Genomic DNA, 18,882 nt, shown 5'->3' on the forward strand with positions numbered 1-18,882 from the left:
GATGAGAGACTTGCACTAATGTGCTGTACTGGATTAAATAGGAGAAGGCTAGCAGTCTACCCTGTTAGGTAAATAGTTTGTGGAAAATTGACAGGAAACAGGTAGTGGCATGTAACGGTAGTGATGAGTGGTTGTCATGAGAGTCTTATGCCTGATTCCTGTAAAGAGAAGAAAGGAGATGGCTATGCTTTTTTGGGGTTACGCGAGACTTGTATCTACCTGTTTTGGGAAAGCAGATAAAAGGAGTGTCATGTATCGGTGGAATCACAAGGTGCTCACCCGAGAAACATTATAGTACTTGTCTGTTATAGCAGAGTGAATAGGGAAAGGCTACTGACGTACCTTAGTAGGATCACATGTTGGTAGTCACCAGTGCCTTGTATTTGCCCCTTTAACATAACAGACAGACGATGACTAATGGCATATACTGGTAGTGCAACGTAGCAGAGGTCACGAGAGACTTACACCTGCCTGTTGTAGCAGTGTGGATATGAGAAAACTAGTGTTGTGTCTTGATAGCGTCACATCATAGTGGTGACTAAAGCATTGTACTTGCGTGCTGTAGTAGAGCGGATAGGATACTAGGACAAGGTCAGTGGCGTGCTATTGTGGGGGCCCATGGTGGTGGTGACGAGAATATTGTACTTACAAGTTGTAGCAGAGCAGATAGGCGAAGGCTAATGGTGTGCTGTCGTAGGACTACATGGTGGTAGTGATGAGAACCTGTACTTGCCTGCTGTAGTAGAGCGGATAGGAGAAGGCTATCGGCATGCCCTGGTATGGCCGCATAGTTGTGGGTATGAGTGCCACATCTGCCTTGCCTTCCAGAAGGACTTCCGCTGCACCATCCCAGGTGCCGTCCTCTTTGTGGTAACCAGGGTTTGGTCGCTTCTGCACAATCCAACGCGTCCTGCAAACCACAACTAATGGCTGCATTAACAAATGTCTGTTTCTCTTCCGACAATAAAGATTTAGTAACTATTCCTAGTTAGTCGTTTTTTATTGTATTAATAATTTCAGCTGGTGTTCCTAACTTGCCAGTTACAGGGATTAGGGTAATAGAAACACACTTACTTACACTGGAGATCACGCAGCTCACACCAGGAATAGGAACTCCGTTGTTACTTCCCTCTGGATACCCTAGCCGTTTTTTATATATTTAGGACATACAAACTTTACACTTTCATCTGGTAAATGGAGGTCCTGTGATCGTTTATATACATGTCCATTAGGCTTATATTTTTCAATATTAATTTTTTGTGTGATAACAATACTTTGACTTCATTGTATAAAAAGAAACCATTGTGGGATATTTGGGATCAATAGGGAAAGGCGAGTCATTTCCCCCTTGACAAAATTTGAAGAAAAAATAAAAAAATCGTAAAAATCTTATTCTCTTTACCTTAAAAAATAGTGTTCAGAAACAGCTGATGGACCTTTAATTTTAAAACGTCCAACTTAATTATTAAAATTTCTGTATTAACTATAATAATAAAATTTAAAAAGATTCTATGAACATCGTCCATTAGTGAAGTACATATAACGAGATCTTCCCTCATTATTTCTTACTACCTGTTAAACTCTTTTCCATGATATGGAAACGTATTGCACTACTAAAATATAACCAGAAGAACGCAACTACTTCTGTTTTCCATTCGTTTTAAATTAATTACTATATTTCTCTGTAAGACTTCTCTCTTAGCTGCATCATTAACCACTTTCAGTTTAGTAATTAGACATGGAGCATTGACAAACTCTTCATTTCCATGCGACTGTGAACAATCTTCCTGAAGTAACTTGAAGAACTCAGGGAATCAGGACACATCAACTTGATTCACAACCTCCTTGATTGAACTATATTGAGTTCCTGTGACTACAGATAAATTTTTTTGAAATTTATCGGGACTGAACAAAAGAATGTAATTGAATCAAAAATCATATGTTCAAAGTAGTACAATGCTTTGTCAAATGAATGAAGTAACTGGATTTTGATGTTATTCAAAATATAGTAATGGTGATTATAAACAACTATTTGCCTTTATAATATAATAAATTTATGTAATTTACAGGAGAATAAATTAACAGTAGAGCTGAAAAACATACTGGTATAAAGTAACTGATAATATTAACCAAGAAGTAACAAAAATTACTTTATCAAACTAAAATGTGAGATATATTTGAAGGTGAATTAAAAGAATTACCTCCACATTGTTGAGTTTAAAAGATACTTTCGAACAGAAAAATAAATACCTTAATGATTATAAAAGGAAGTGACAATACAAAAGACAATGTACTTAAAGAAGAAAAATAGGGGAAGTGTTAGGATGTGATACATTATTATAACTAAGCAATTTACTCGAAATTAGAAGCTTTCAGCAACATTGCAAAAAAAAATCATTCAAACTGTGCTTGATCATGATCATATAACTGGATTATTTAGGTATATTACCCATAACTATTGTAATATCATTTATAGACTACAAAATTTTGTATCTATATATTTCCATAGTTCACCTTGTCTAAATAGTCATTTATTTGTGGACTAACTGATAAGAGTTGAAATGAGATTTTTAGACACATTGTGATGCATGGCAACATCATTAGACAAATTAAAATCAAATTTGTCAGAAGAGCAAATGATTAATATGAAACATTCTGGTAATGAAGTAGATCCAGTTATTAGGAATGATGTATGCACAGAAGATAACAGATGTAAGGAAAATAAATGATCACATAAAAATTGTTTTTACAGCATATACAATGATACTCGTATGATAGATGAAAATTTGAGCATACAAAATCTATATGGAATTAATTCAGCATTAGAAATTTTGGTCAATATCATGATTTACATCGTAAAACTGATGTGCAATTGTTGATAGATATAACAAAAAATTTGTAGACATACATGCTTAAAATTACATCGATTAGGTCCTGCACAATATTATGCTGCACCAGCATTGTCGTTTGATTGTGTTAAAAATCAGTAAACAACCACATAAATTATTAAGTGATTTAGCTGCGTTTTTAATAAGTGAATATGGAAAATGATGACATGTGACAGTGCTGTAAGGTATATGTTGAAGCAAATAAATACACAAAAGAAATGATCATGACAAAGAGTCAAATTTTCAGATGTCCCATGATAATTTAAATGGCAGGGCAATGTCACAATATTTACCATATGGTAATGGGGTGGGTTAAATTATAAGAATTTCAGAACAGATTCATGGTGTAAAAAAAATACTTAATTTAAGTGATTAATCAAGTTATGAGTATTGTCCACTGGCACAAGAAAACAAATTAGTAATAAATAAAAAAATAATTACAGTAAATAAAAAATAAAACTCAGTGGTAGATTATCGAAATTTTGAACACTTATTGAGTTATGAATAAAATTAACTACAATAAATAGAACACTAAAATTTAGCCAATCTGGTTAGTTACAAAAATTCATAGATAAAAAATACTGAAATAAGAATGAGGGAAAAATGAATTAGGTTTATATAAACTAATGAATAATAATATATTTGGTAAGACTATGCACAATATACATAGTACAGTTGATATCTGGTGTTGAGTACTATCATCAATTGAGGGCTAAACCTAATTTTAAAACAACAGGACCATATTAGATGAAAATTTAGTAGGTGGTCATATGAATAACACTGAAGTTAAATCCAATAAAACAAAGTACTTTTAAATGTCTGTATTAGATATACAAATACAGTTAATGTATAAATGTCATTATGATATTAATGTGTAATAATAACTCTGTAGTATGATATCAAAATACAGATTGTTCTCTCTCTCTCTTTCTCTTTCTCCCTGTCTCTCTCTCTCGCTCTCTCTCATATATAAAGAAGTTAGTAAAATTCAAAGATGTAATGGTCGTGCAGAAGACCAGGCAAGAACCACCTAAGCGTACTGTCATCAACCTTACAGGAAGAACGATCAATGACCCAGCAATGTCGATGCTCAAGAAAGGACTCAACTTCGCCCCGACCCCGACATCTCTACCGATTGTGGACTGAAACAGAACATCTCGAAGGAGGAGAGAGCGGCCATCCGCGAGCTACGCAGCGATCCTGAGTTGGTGGTCTTGCCTGCTGACAAAGGCAATGCTACAGTACTGCTCGTGCATTCAGAATATAAGAGAAAAATGTACGAACTTCTCGATGACGCAGCGTACAGAAGGATAAAAGGAGACCCGGCAAGTCGCCTTCAAAGAAGAACCGTTAAACTTCTGCGCAGTTGCTTTGCCGGAAAAACTGTCAAGAAACTTCGACCACGAGCGACTGCACCGCCACAACTGTATGGGCTACCAAAGGTCCACAAGGATGGGACACATATGCGTCCAATAGTCAGCAACATAGGAGCAGCGACCTATAAACTGGCCCAACACCTGACGGGTCTCCTTAGTCCACTTGTGGGAAAATGCGAACACCACATCTGCAATTCCATCCACTTTGTGCAACGTATACAAGAACTTCGGCTCCAGGATAGCGACTTGTTAGTGAGCTTCGACGTAGTGTCCCTCTTCACTAGGGCACCACTGAAAGACTCCATCGATCTGATAAGCAAGAAATTCGACAACAACTTAACAAGGCTCTTCGAGTTCGTGCTCACCTCAACATACTTCCTGTTCGACGGTAATTATTATGAACAGACAGATGGCGTCGCCATGGGATGCCCGATTTCACCGGTTGTAGCCAACTTTTTTATGGAGAAATTCGAGGAGAAGGCACTAGAACAACCAAAACAAAAACCAACTTGTTTCTTCCGCTACGTGGATGACACGTTCATTGTTTGGCCACTTGGACGGGACAGCTTAAATTAATTTGTCGAACACCTCAACTCGCTGTACCCCAACATACAGTTGACGATGGAGGTGTATCAGGATGGTGCCCTACCGTTTCTTGAAGTCCTGGTGAAACGGAGAACCTGACGGCAAGCTGGGACACTGTGTATACAGAAAACCTACACGCACCGTTTTGTACCTAAATGCCTTCAGTTACCACCACAACTCCCAGCGTGAAGGCGTTTTGCGCACACTTGTTCACAGGGCACGATCGCTCTGCGATCAGGAGAGCCTTCCAACAGAACTGCAGCACCTCTAGACAACATTTCAGAAAAATGGGTACAACCAGAAGCAAATAAGACACGCACTCAGACAGACTGCGCCAAAATAACAAGAAGGAGAAACAGAAGAACACAAGTCATTGGCGTGCATTCCGTTTGTCTGAAACACCTCAACAAAAATCGGTAGAATCCTGGGGAAACACAATATGAAATGTATATTCCGACCCCCTGCAAAAACCTTGACTCTACTGGGTTCAGTGAAAGATGACCTAGGCCTTCGAAAACCAGGCGTTTATCAAATTCCCTGTCAGTGCGGAAAATCATACATTTGGGTGACAGTCCGCAATGTAGAAGAGAGATGCCGCGAACACAAGCGCCATACCAAATTACGCCAGGCCACTAAATCAGCCGTGGCTGACCATTGCATAAAGACTGGCCATACTATGGACTATGAAAAAACAAAAATACTATGTCAATCCTCCTACTTCTGGGACTGCGTTACTAAAGAAGCCATCAAGATCCGACTACAGGACGATCTAATTAATAAAGACAGCGGCCTTCAACTTAGTCAGGCTTGGAACCCTGCACTCAGCCTGGAGAGAAAGATGCGTTCCCAGAGATCGAGGACCGCCCCCGACGGCGGCAGCAGGGAGACTGCAGACCCCAGTTCAGACCCAGGCGCCGCTTCCCCACCACCTCCAGTAGTCGCCGCGCCGCCTGCACCAAAGACACCAGGAGAGGAATGGTGGAGGGGGTAACGGCTAGTATATGTAGAAGCTGAGAGGAACAGCACAGCATTCGTCAGCGTGTACGTCTGCCGAGATATTGTAGAGAAATTACGGCGATACCCGGACGGATACCAGAGAACTGTTCAAATCAGACGTAATAACTTCATTAAATTGTCTTCTAAATGAGGCCACACTATTAAAGAATAGTTCACATCCCTCCAAAAAATAATTGTTTTTAGTGCTGCTGATTTAAGTGCTCTCTCCTCAGCGTGCTCCATCAAAAGGTTGGCTATCAGGGCAGTCAGAGGGCTACCCTCGGCGACACTCTCAATCAAATATTTACGGTTGAACGTAAAATAGGTTGAGGAAAGAGCGTTTTGAAACAGAGCAGTGATATCCACCTGAAACTTATTATCAGTAAGTGCCAAAGAATCTGTGAGAGGGACTTTTGTAAAAAGAGATACTATATGTCCACTCTCAGATTTCACACTGCAGAGCTCGCAAGGCGATGCAGAAGTTAAAATTTCGTGCAAATCATGTTTTTAATGCGCAGCAACTGCAGGCACTGGATAAAGGAAAGCGCCTAGCTTACTACACTCCTGGAAATGGAAAAAAGAACACATTGACACCGGTGTGTCAGACCCACCATACTTGCTCCGGACACTGCGAGAGGGCTGTACAAGCAATGATCACACGCACGGCACAGCGGACACACCAGGAACCGCGGTGTTGGCCGTCGAATGGCGCTAGCTGCGCAGCATTTGTGCACCGCCGCCGTCAGTGTCAGCCAGTTTGCCGTGGCATACGGAGCTCCATCGCAGTCTTTAACACTGGTAGCATGCCTCGACAGCGTGGACGTGAACCGTATGTGCAGTTGACGGACTTTGAGCGGGGGGCGTATAGTGGGCATGCGGAAGGCCGGGTGGACGTACCGCCGAATTGCTCAACACGTGGGGCGTGAGGTCTCCACAGTACATCGATGTTGTCGCCAGTGGTCGGCGGAAGGTGCACGTGCCCGTCGACCTGGGACCGGACCGCAGCGACGCACGGATGCACGCCAAGACCGTAGGATCCTACGCAGTGCCGTAGGGGACCGCACCGCCACTTCCCAGCAAATTAGGGACACTGTTGCTCCTGGGGTATCGGCGAGGACCATTCGCAACCGTCTCCATGAAGCTGGGCTACGGTCCCGCACACCGTTAGGCCGTCTTCCGCTCACGCCCCAACATCGTGTAGCCCGCCTCCAGTGGTGTCGCGACAGGCGTGAATGGAGGGACGAATGGAGACGTGTCGTCTTCAGCGATGAGAGTCGCTTCTGCCTTGGTGCCAATGATGGTCGTATGCGTGTTTGGCGCCGTGCAGGTGAGCGCCACAATCAGGACTGCATACGACCGAGGCACACAGGGCCAACACCCGGCATCATGGTGTGGGGAGCGATCTCCTACACTGGCCGTACACCACTGGTGATCGTCGAGGGGACACTGAATAGTGCACGGTACATCCAAACCGTCATCGAACCCATCGTTCTACCATTCCTAGACCGGCAAGGGAACTTGCTGTTCCAACAGGACAATGCACGTCCGCATGTATCCCGTGCCACCCAACGTGCTCTAGAAGGTGTAAGTCAACTACCCTGGCCAGCAAGATCTCCGGATCTGTCCCCCATTGAGCATGTTTGGGACTGGATGAAGCGTCGTCTCACGCGGTCTGCACGTCCAGCACGAACGCTGGTCCAACTGAGGCGCCAGGTGGAAATGGCATGGCAAGCCGTTCCACAGGACTACATCCAGCATCTCTACGATCGTCTCCATGGGAGAACAGCAGCCTGCATTGCTGCGAAAGGTGGATATACACTGTACTAGTGCCGACATTGTGCATGCTCTGTTGCCTGTGTCTATGTGCCTGTGCTTCTGTCAGTGTGATCATGTGATGTATCTGACCCCAGGAATGTGTCAATAAAGTTTCCACTTCCTGGGACAATGAATTCACGGTGTTCTTATTTCAATTTCCAGGAGTGTATATGTAGTTCTTTTCATTTGTTGAACACCATGGAATCGCAGATTTGGATCGTGTTTTTTTAACTGAAGAAGTGTGGGCAAACCTTAATTGATACGTGAATATTCACAACACAAGAAATTGGTCAACTGAAAACACACTTATCTTTCATGATAGCACCTTGCACTGTTAAAAAATTGGAGTGTGGTGTTCCGTATCACGACGTCAAATAGTTAGTCCTATATATGCATGGTCGTCCATTGTTAGTCACCAAGTCAAATATCTCACGAAATAAGCGTCAAACGAAAAAACTACAACGAACGAAACTCGTCTAGCTTGAAGGGGGAAACCAGATGGTGCTATGGTTCGCCCGCTAGATGGCGCTGCCATAGGTCAAATGGATATCAACTGTGTTTCTTCAAATAGGAACCCCCATTTTTATTACATGTTCGTGTAGTATGTAAAGAAATATGAATGTTTGAGTTGGACCACTTTCTTCGCTTTGTGATAGATGGCGCTGTAATAGTCACAAACGTATAAGTACGTGCTATCATGTAACATTCCGCCAGTGCGGACCGTATTTGCTTCGTGATACATTACCCGTGTTAAAATGGACCATTTACCAATTGATGAAAAGGTCGATATTTTGTTGATGTATGACTATTGTGATCAAAATGCCCAAATTGGCGTGTGCTATGTACGCTGCTCGGTATCCTGAACGACATCATCCAAGTGTCCGGCCTGTTCGCCGTATGGTTACGTTATTTAAGGAAACAGGAAGCGTTCAGCCACATGTGAAACGTCAACCACGACCTGCAACAAATGAGGATGCCCAAGTAGGTGTTTTAGCTGCTGTCGCGGCTAATCCGCACATCAATAGCAGACAAATTGCGCGAGAATCGGGAATCTCAAAAACGTCGGTATTGAGAATGCTAGATCAACATCGATTGCACCCGTACCATACTTCTATGCACCAGGAATTGCATGGCGACAACTCTGAACGTCGTATAGAGTTCTGTCACTGGACACAAGAGAAATTACGGGACGATGACAGATTTTTTGCACGCGTTCTATTTAGCGACGAAGCGTCATTCACCAGCAGCGGTAACGTAAACCGGCATAATAGGCACTATTGGGCAACGGTAAATCCACGATGGCTGCAACAAGTGGAACATCAGGGACCTTGGCGGGTTAATGTATGGTGCAACATTATGGGAGGAAGGATAATTGGCCCCCATTTAATCGATGGCAATCTAAATTGTGCAATGTATGCTGATTCCGTACGTAATGTTATACGAATGTTACTTCAAGATGTTTCAGTGCATGACAGAATGGCGATGTACTTCCAACATGATGGATGTCCTGCACATAGCTCGCGCGCGGTTGAAGCGGTATTGAATAGTATATTTCATGACAGGTGGATTGGTCGTCGAAGCACCATACCATGGCCAGCACGTTCACCGGATCTGACGTCCCCGGATTTCTTTCTGTGGGGAAAGGTGAAGGATATTTGCTATCGTGATCCACCGACAACGCCTGACAAGATTGACAACATGCGTCAGCGCATTGTCAATGAATGTGCGAACATTACGGAAGGCGAACTACTCGCTGTTGAGAGAAATGTCGTTACACGTATTGCCAAATGCATTGATGTTGACGGACATCATTTTGAGCATTTATTGCATTAATGTGGTATTTACAGGTGATCACGCTGTAACAGCATGCGTTCTCAGAAATGTTAAGTTCACAAAGGTACACGTATCACATTGGAACAGCCGAAATCAAATGTTCAAACGTACCTACGTTCTGTATTTTAATTTAAAAAACCTACCTATTACCAATTGTTCGTCTAAAATTGTGAGCTATATGTTTGTGACTATTACAGCGCCATCTATCACGAAGCGAAAAAGTGGTCCAACTAAAACATTCATATTTATTTACGTACTACACGAATATGTAATAAAAATGGGGGTTGATATTTTAAAAAAACGCAGTTGATATCCGTTTGACCTATGACAGCGCCATCTAGCGCACCGTCCATAGCGCCATCTGGTTTCCCCCTTCAAGCTACACAAGTTTCATTCTTTGTTGTTTTTTCGTTTGACGCTTATTTCGTGAGATATTTGGCCCGGTCATGATCAATGGACCACCCTGTATATATATTTTACTGCAGTGAACAGTGTCGTGTACCAAGATATCATCACACAGTTTGAAATGCGTCAGGCAACTATGCGTGCCTTTTTCATTATTTTGAGATTGGTTGTGTAATTAGAGGATGATAACTGTGGGGACTGCATTGAGAATGTTTTTTAATGATGATTTTGGACCACAGTGACTGGTAGTATGTTGATGCATGTAGCTCCATTTACCTTCTTTAACATGGTGATGGACTCACTGATCTGTGAATGCATTTTGCATGCGTGAGAAGACACAGTGCGTTTGATCTGAGATGGGGTGAACAGAGAATGCTGCGGTAAACAGGCCGGAGGCTTAGGTGGTCTTCGCAGGACTGTGGCAGCTGAGGCGTCCTAAGTGGCAGAAACTATTCCTCATGTTTTGTGTATTGCCTTTGTAGTTAGCCATCAACCACTTTAGAAAACACGGTCTGCAGAAAATAACGTGTTAGCCTTGCGAGCAGTAGATCCTAATTTCACAGGCTCCCTGATGCGACGCTAGCCACATAGGCGCGAAAACGCTCAATTGGTTATTAGAGTGTGACGTCATGAGCACAGAGATGAAACGGACTTTTTTTTTTTTAGTAGTAGTGGATGCTTTTGTTAATTGAGTGGCGTCTGATTCTCTATGCAGAAGTGAAACCTCACTATTGGGCAACAGTGTTTCGTACCTCCACTATTGTTGATTGGCACTGTTTGGAAGAAAAAGGAGTGCAGGGCGTAAGGCGTAAGAGAGAGCCAAATGGTTCAAATGGCTCTCAGCACTATGGGACTTAACTTCTGAGGTCGTCAGTCCCCTAGAACTTAGAACTTCTTAAACCTAACTAACCTAAGGACATCACACACATCCATGCCCGAGGCAGGATTCGAACCTGCGACCGTAGCGGTCACGCGGTTCCAGACGGTAGCGCCTAGAACCGCTCGGCCACCCCGGCCGGCAGAGAGCCAAAAACATGGTGCTTAGGTTGAGACGAAGTGGAGGCATCATCGACACTGGGCCAAGACGCTGTTGAGGCGGCAGCAACTTCGGCTGACAGTAACGATTTCCGAATCAGGAGACGTCCAGGGAAATTGTAGCAACGCTCCCTCGTCTTCTCGAAGGAGTCAGCACGACAGCTTCCTTGATCATGGCGCAGGGCATTTAAATTATGGTGAGCATTCATAGCAGCTTCGTGAACTAGGTCGTTCTTATCCTGCACTTCTGGAATTTTATATGATCGCCTGTCTCAGGTTCAACATATATCTGCTCAATCAATCACAAAGCGTACAGTCCGCAGCTCGTGGTCGTGCGGTAGCGTTCTCGCTTCCCCCGCCCGGATTCCTGGGTTCGATTCCCGGTGGGGTCAGGGTTTTTCTCTTCTTCGTGATGACTGGGTGTTGTGTGATGTCCTTAGGTTAGTTAGGTTTAAGTAGTTCTAAGTTCTAGGGTACTGTTGACCATAGATGTCCCATAGTGCTCAGAGCCATTTGAACCATTTTGAACAAAGCTTTCAGTCATTGTTTTCCATCAGCAGATAGCGAGTTTTGAAATTGAGTTTGAGACCGTCATTTTTTAATCACCAGGTGTAATTTTTCATGCAGTTGAGTAACACTCTTATCCTTATAAACACTAATCACAATATTCACACAGGTAACATTAGCCAACTGTTTGATTGTCTCCCTTTCATAAGTTGCATTCATCTATATTTTAATGAATAAACTGGCGTGTTTAAATGAAAGACTATTTTTGTGAGACATGTTGCTGTCACACTGAATTACGTGTAAATCCCCCACCTCAGGATCTGTTCCTAACACCTAATAAATCCCCCACTTCAGGATCTGTTCCTAACACCTAAAAAGATCGTGTTATCCAGTAGAAGTGTCTATAGTATAGGTCCTAAAGGAGTGGCTGGACCACAGTTGACATTCTGGGTTAGGGAAATTTTCCATGGAGAGGGATTTTGCAAGTTTATTTCTCTTCCTGAGGTTGACATGCACGGGCTTTAGATTACCATGTAGCATTGGGGGCGGGGGATGGGATTTCTCTTTTCATCTTAGAAGGGGAGAATCATTTGTCTAAGGTGGGTGATAAGGCCAGCGATTTATGTGATGCTGTTGGAAATGGCTTATTACAAAATTAAATTGAATATTTAAGAGAGCTGATTCGTGACAGCGATGTCTTAAACCTTGTGGTTACAAACAGGCCTGAAATTCGTGATTCATTTAACAAACAGCACGAAATCAGTGATCGTAAGGCCCTTATAGCATCACTGACTACATATGCCTGTAGAAATATTAAGAAAGGGAGGTAGATATTTCTGCTTAATAAGTGGAACAAGAAATAGTTTAGAATACCAGAGCAGCAATATCCAATATTCTTCTCCGAGACAGGAAATTTTGTGTATAAAAGGAAAAAAAGTGAAGTATTTTACAGTACACCTTACTACAGGTATGTACCGAGCTGTGTTTTGAGGTATGGGAAAGACCCATTGTGCTTTATCAGCCATGTTATGAAGTTGTACCCAAAGCCTAACTGATAAACGAAAAGTAAAGGAATCCAGGAGATGCAAAAGAATAACGGTATTTGAGCGTTTATAGCACAATTTAGCGCGAAATGTGATTTTTTAAAAAAGGGAAATCACAAAAAATCACTAAATTTGAAACACAATTTTGCCAAAAAGTCGTTTTTATAACATAAAATGTCAAACTGACATACACAAAAAACAACTGTCGTTTTGTCAAGCATTTCAACCGTATTTTCACACTTTTTATACAGTTTCAGCGTTTTTTCAAGTAGTTTTGAAAGTTGGCATCATCTGTTCAAAGATTTTTCAAAGCAAAATCTAGAACTATCATGTATAAAATCTAAATATAGAAGCTTCAACTCATATCCTCATTTTCACCTCTTTTTCCTTTAAAATATAGATAAGATAACGGAAAAACGAAATTTTTAAAAATACTTTCCACATTTATTCCATTAAAATTTTTATAGTTATTTTTTCAGCATAAATGGGTATCTTCAATGTTTTGGAGGGTTAGAAAATTTTAACATCAAATATGTTTTGAAAGATATGAAATGTATTATCTGATTAACTTATGAATACCTTAACTATCATATACACATTCCATACTGAAAATTATGGTGAAAAAAGTTTTTCAAATTTTATTGATGTTACAAGCATAAAAATAATAATGATGGTTGGGAATATAAGTTAGGAATCAAATAACATATATTTGGTTTGTTTTTTAATAGTAAACATAAATATATTAAATGTGGATTTTATAAAAACTAAAAATAAATGAAATGTAAATTTTATGTCAATATATAATTTTATAATGTCCATATCATAATGTATCTACTTTATTAACCAAAATATATATTTTATCATCATGTGGACTTACGCCTTTTATGAACCTCAGCATAATAAATTACATGTTAATACTTTGAATTTAATTCATAATACTATATTGTTCAATATTATTGATAAACTATCTATATAATCTTGTAAGCTTACTTTTTTACAACATATTTCTTAACTCCTTTTGATTTCATTTTATTTACATTTTTTAATTCTTCCCTTGTTTTTCCATTACATTCATCTTTCTTAATACTTTTTCTTTACTTGAGGAATGTTGTAAATATTATCTTCTGGATAATCGCTTTTCTTGAATTCATCTTCATAAAAATGTTCTGTGTCTATATTATAAATGTACCTGTCAGTGTCTTAACAGCAAAATTCAATTTTTCCATACTTTCGTTTCATTACATTATAGTGAAAACTATACAGAAATTCTTTCAACGTATCAGTTATGCTCATTCCAATGAAAATCAGCTTGTTGAATATAATTTTTATCTTATTCATGTGTATTTCAACAAGATTTTAATGATTATTATTTTTCCTTCGAAATTTGGTTATTTCACGTTTTTTGTCACCGAAACTAATTTTATATCCACTCTGTTTCTAATATTTTCCATCTTTTTCCTAGTACTTAATTAATCATCAACTTGCAGAAATTTTTTCTAAGTAATTTTGTGCTTTAATCCTCAGTTCTGTATATAAATATATGCACTTCTTCAACCAATCAGATTATTTAAGTTTTAAAACTTTATGGAATTTTGTTATCTTCATTCCTAAAGATAAATGTTGTTTACAGTTTCTGTAGTCGATTAGATAACTTTGTTTGCCATTCAAAGTTGGTTGTAATTCTTTCCTTATATTCCAGGTAATTTTATTATTCGGAGCTAATGGTAAATCTTTACGTTCATTATGCAAATTTTTTGTATATTCTAAATCTACTTCAAAACATATAAATTTTCATAATTATTTGAAATTTCACTTATTTTTTAGAATTATTTGGATTATCCCATTCAAATCTATCATATAGCAAACATTGGCTCACAATCCAGACATATAATTATTTGCATCTAAATATGTTAAATAATTTGTTTTCTTACTTGAAACATAATTTCTCAAACATTTATCATTTGCTTCCACATATCTTTTACAACATTGAATTATACTGCCTCTAACTCCTTTTTCATCCATTAGAATCGTGTTATAATTGTCTGATGTTTGTAATTTAAAATTTGTCATTTCTGACCATCGAATTCTGACTTATTCCTGGCACAATGAAGTACCAAGATGGATCTAAATAATAAACTTTTATACAAGCTTTTCTTAAAGTTTCAAAATCATCAGATAACAACAAAACATCAGTTTTTAGATGTAAATCATGATATTCCCACAAATTTTTGTATTAAATTATTCTGAAACTAATATAGTATGTTTATAATTATCATCACTAATATCACATTCATTTAATTTATTACAGAGAGTTTCTTTTGATAGATGCTCTGTTATTCATATTTTATCCACTGATCCTTAAATGTATCAATAAATCTCACTTTCAAATTTCCTATTTTTTTGTTACCATGGTTAATACATCTATATTTATTACTTGGTATTAAATAAATTACTTTTTTCTTCATAGCTGAGTTCTGTAATGACCAAATGATAATTATATCCTGATCAATTATGTAAATAATAGGTACATTTCTAAGACATTATAGTTGTAAATTAAAATTAATTCACAAAAGATTTATGTATTTTGCAGCTGGATGACCATGATGACGAACTTTTTCGTTTTTTGTGAATACTGAAATTTACATAGTGAATATGATTTTTATTGATTATGTCTTAAGTACTGTTCATTTTTAGTGGTTTCATTTTTCCAGTTTCAGAATATATTTTTCCAATTACTTAAACTTCTTTTTCCATACTTTCAATAAATTTTTAGGACAATTATATCCCCAATATAAAACTGTATTTTTATAGTGTGTATTGGTATATTTAATGTAGTAACAAAAACCACTTGGTTAATGTTTTGGATGTGTCATCGTATATGATATTTTTGGATCTGGTTGACTATTAATCATTTTTAGATGCAAGTTTCAAAATCAACATATATAAAAATAAATTTATATGTTGAAAATTTGGAAAACATATATATGAAAGTTTAATTGGTAGTTTAAAATTCAATGGTTCATTAAATGAACAATTTGGAATGTTTTTATCTAATTTGTCATTATTATAATGTACACCCCACATAACACAATTAACTTTGAATGCTAGTTTGTTGCAATTTAATTTGAAACAAATCGACATAAATCTTTAATCTAACAATAATCTATAAAATCTAATATATTAATATGCTTATTTTGGTTAGACTTAGTTATTTTCAATGGATATATTTGGCATTTTTCATAAAATGAATAAAAATCAGTAAATACATTAATTTTAGCGTCAATTTTTGGAATACTTTCAATCGCAGTTTTCAAGTTTTTCACCTACTTTGAGTCCAACATTTTTATATTTACTAAGTCTTCATGGATATTTATTTACAGGATGTAATGCTGATTTTATTAAATGTAAAACACCTTCATTTGATATTTTTAACATTAAAACATGCTTTATTATTTATTATTATTTTGTGGTAAACTGATGTAAGGTGAACATCTCCATGGATTATATTTATTAACTGCTAATTGTAATTAAATAATTCCAGCTGGACTCCAGCCACGTACTCAAGCTTGAAGTTCAGACATTCGTGATATAATTTTTTTCCAATTTTTATAACATTTAATCAATCTTTCTTCATCTATATTTGTTTACTTATTTATATCAAATTGAAATTCCATCTTTTTTTTAAGGATCTGATAATTTCATCTTACAGTCACAATAAGTATAAATTTTTTTTCTATGTAATTTTAAATTTCGTTTCACTATTTCTATAATTTTTTTCATACATTCAAAAAGAAATTTGGATCAAGCAAGTTAAGACTGTTCTCAAATTTATTGTGCATAGTCTATTGTCAATGCTTTATTAATTAGACATTAAATGACTATATTTATATTTTTCGCCAAATACATTAGTAGAAAATGGAAATATTTCTTTCAATTGTCTGGTTTCATCATTTTCAAAAATGTCATGAGAAATTTCAATTTCAAAAGTGGTAAATGTTTCCAAATATTTGTCTTATGATATTTAATTATAAAATTAATTAAGTCATCATTTCCCAATCTACTATACCCCTTTAACTTTTTTAGGAGAACAAAAGCTTCTTAGCAAAATTGCTGTAAAACTCTGTATTGTGGATGACCAGTTTTGGTAAAACCATGTTACCATCATAGATCTGTAATAACATTAAAAGAGATGCTACAACGTGTTGAATAAATAATGCCAAATTAACCCATGGAGGAAACAATAACAACACACCTTTGCACAAATTATTATATAGATCTTGTGCCAGATGCACACTACATCTGTCCATTAAATCTACAGATGCACAACATATGACATGAATGATGTGTTGGCACATCAAAAGTAAAAGTTAAGATTACTATGTACACAAATTGCTACAACATTGCAGCCATATGATCACACACCAGGACTACTAGGGCACCACAAGACTGACCTTCAACAGCCAGTGCATAAGATGAACTGACAACAAGTATGACAGGTGTCACTGCAGTGCACAGTTTCTATCATTAAAAGTCAAATACATTTTTTAAAACCAAATATGATTCAAAGTATAAAAAATTCTGAAATGCTAAAAAACTTCTTGATGATTTCTTCCTGACATAACTTAGTTATTACAGCCTATACATTATATTTACAATAAATGCATTATGTTACCATAAAACTGGAAGTACTTTGATGACAGCATAGTTAAGCAAATGCTACCATTCATACTAAAAAATTGAACATTTTTATTGAACATAATAAGAAAAGGTAGACAGAAAGGCCAAAAACTTTTAGGAAATTATTAAAATGCGGCAGTGTCCAACAAAAAGTCTGGAGCTAGTGCAACTAATCCTAGACTTGTAGTATTATAGTGCAGCCACACCATACTTAGAGTATGGAAAAATTAGATGATCTAATTGCCTATATGAGGGCCATAATTACAATGTGGCAAGCCAACAGAAAGCAGTCAAAAGTAGATACAGCCTGCTTCTTAGATTGAGAACATGGATATCTGTAACCAAATAATACTGAACAAAAAACAAAATGTGATCCTGATGTACATTTTACATTTATTTAGACTAGATAACATAAATTTAAATAATATTTGCCATCAATTTGATGGTGAAGATTTAAGATGATTTTAATGAAAAATGTAGTAAATGTTGGAATGATAGTTTGGATTTTTTACAGTAGGCGTGACTAGCAAAATTAATGATGGAAAATATCGACATAAGATTAGAACATTTCTAAGAAATGCAGAATATCCTATATGAATATAAACACTAGATATAAACATAAACATTAACCTACATGCTAACATAAACATGAACATAAACATTAAACATAAACACAAATGTTGAATACAAACGAGTTTGTTTTTGAATTTTTTCCTTTTGAATTGAATTTTTGGATTTGCTGCTTATTTAATTAGTAAAAATTTATTAGTAATAAATGAGTCACTTATTTCAATTAAGTGATAATTCATCAGCCCCACCCCCATGAACCATGGACCTTGCCGTTGGGGAGGGGGGAGGCTTGCATGCCTCAGCGATACAGATAGCCGTACTGTAGGTGCAACCACAGCAGAGGGGTATCTAATCTATTGAGAGGCCAAACAAACGTGTGGTTCCTGAAGAGGGGTAGCAGCCTTTTCAGTAGTTGCAGGGGCAACAGTCTGGATGATTGACTGATGTGGCCTGGTAACACTAACCAAAACGATCTGCTACTGCGAATGGCTGAAAGCAAGGGGAAACTACAGCCATAATTTTTCCTGAGGGCATCCAGCTTTACTGTATGGTTAAATGATGATGGCGTCCTCTTGGGTAAAATATTCTGAAGGTAAAATAGTCCCCCATTCGGATCTATGGGCGGGGGCTACTCAAGAGGATGTTGTTATCAGGAGAAAGAAAACTGGCGTTCTGCAGATCGGAGCGTGGAATGTCAGATCCCTTAATCGGGCAGGTAGGTTTGTTGTTGTTGTGGTCCTCAGTCCTGAGACTGGTTTGATGCAGCTCTCCATGCTACTCTATCCTGTGCAAGCTTCTTCATCTCCCAGTACCTACTGCAACCTACCTCCTTCTGAATCTGCTTAGTGTATTGATCTCTTGGCCTCCCTCTACGATTTTTACCCTCCACGCTGCCCTCCAATGCTAAATTTGTGATCCCTTGATGCCTCAAAACATGTCCTACCAACCGATCCATTCTTCTAGTCAAGTTGTGCCACAAACTTCTCTTCTCCCCAATCCTATTCAATACCTCCTCATTAGTTACGTGATCTACCCACCTTATCTTCAGCATTCTTCTGTAGCACCACATTTCGAAAGCTTCTATTCTCTTCTTGTCCAAACTGGTTATCGTCCATGTTTCACTTCCATACATGGCTACACTCCATACAAATA

The 18,882-nt window shown here is 38.0% G+C and overlaps 1 protein-coding gene across 1 annotated transcript in view; it reads right to left on the reverse strand.

Moving 5' to 3' along the window:
• The window catches only part of LOC126249152 (glutamate receptor U1-like), a 162,983-nt gene that overhangs the window by 82,709 nt on the left and 61,392 nt on the right, over positions 1-18,882 (reverse strand). The window contains 1 exon segment of the mRNA XM_049950807.1: positions 734-910. Coding sequence (XP_049806764.1) covers positions 734-910 — 177 coding nt within the window.

Source organism: Schistocerca nitens, chromosome 3, assembly GCF_023898315.1.
Source record: "Schistocerca nitens isolate TAMUIC-IGC-003100 chromosome 3, iqSchNite1.1, whole genome shotgun sequence".
NCBI lineage: Eukaryota > Metazoa > Arthropoda > Insecta > Orthoptera > Acrididae > Schistocerca > Schistocerca nitens.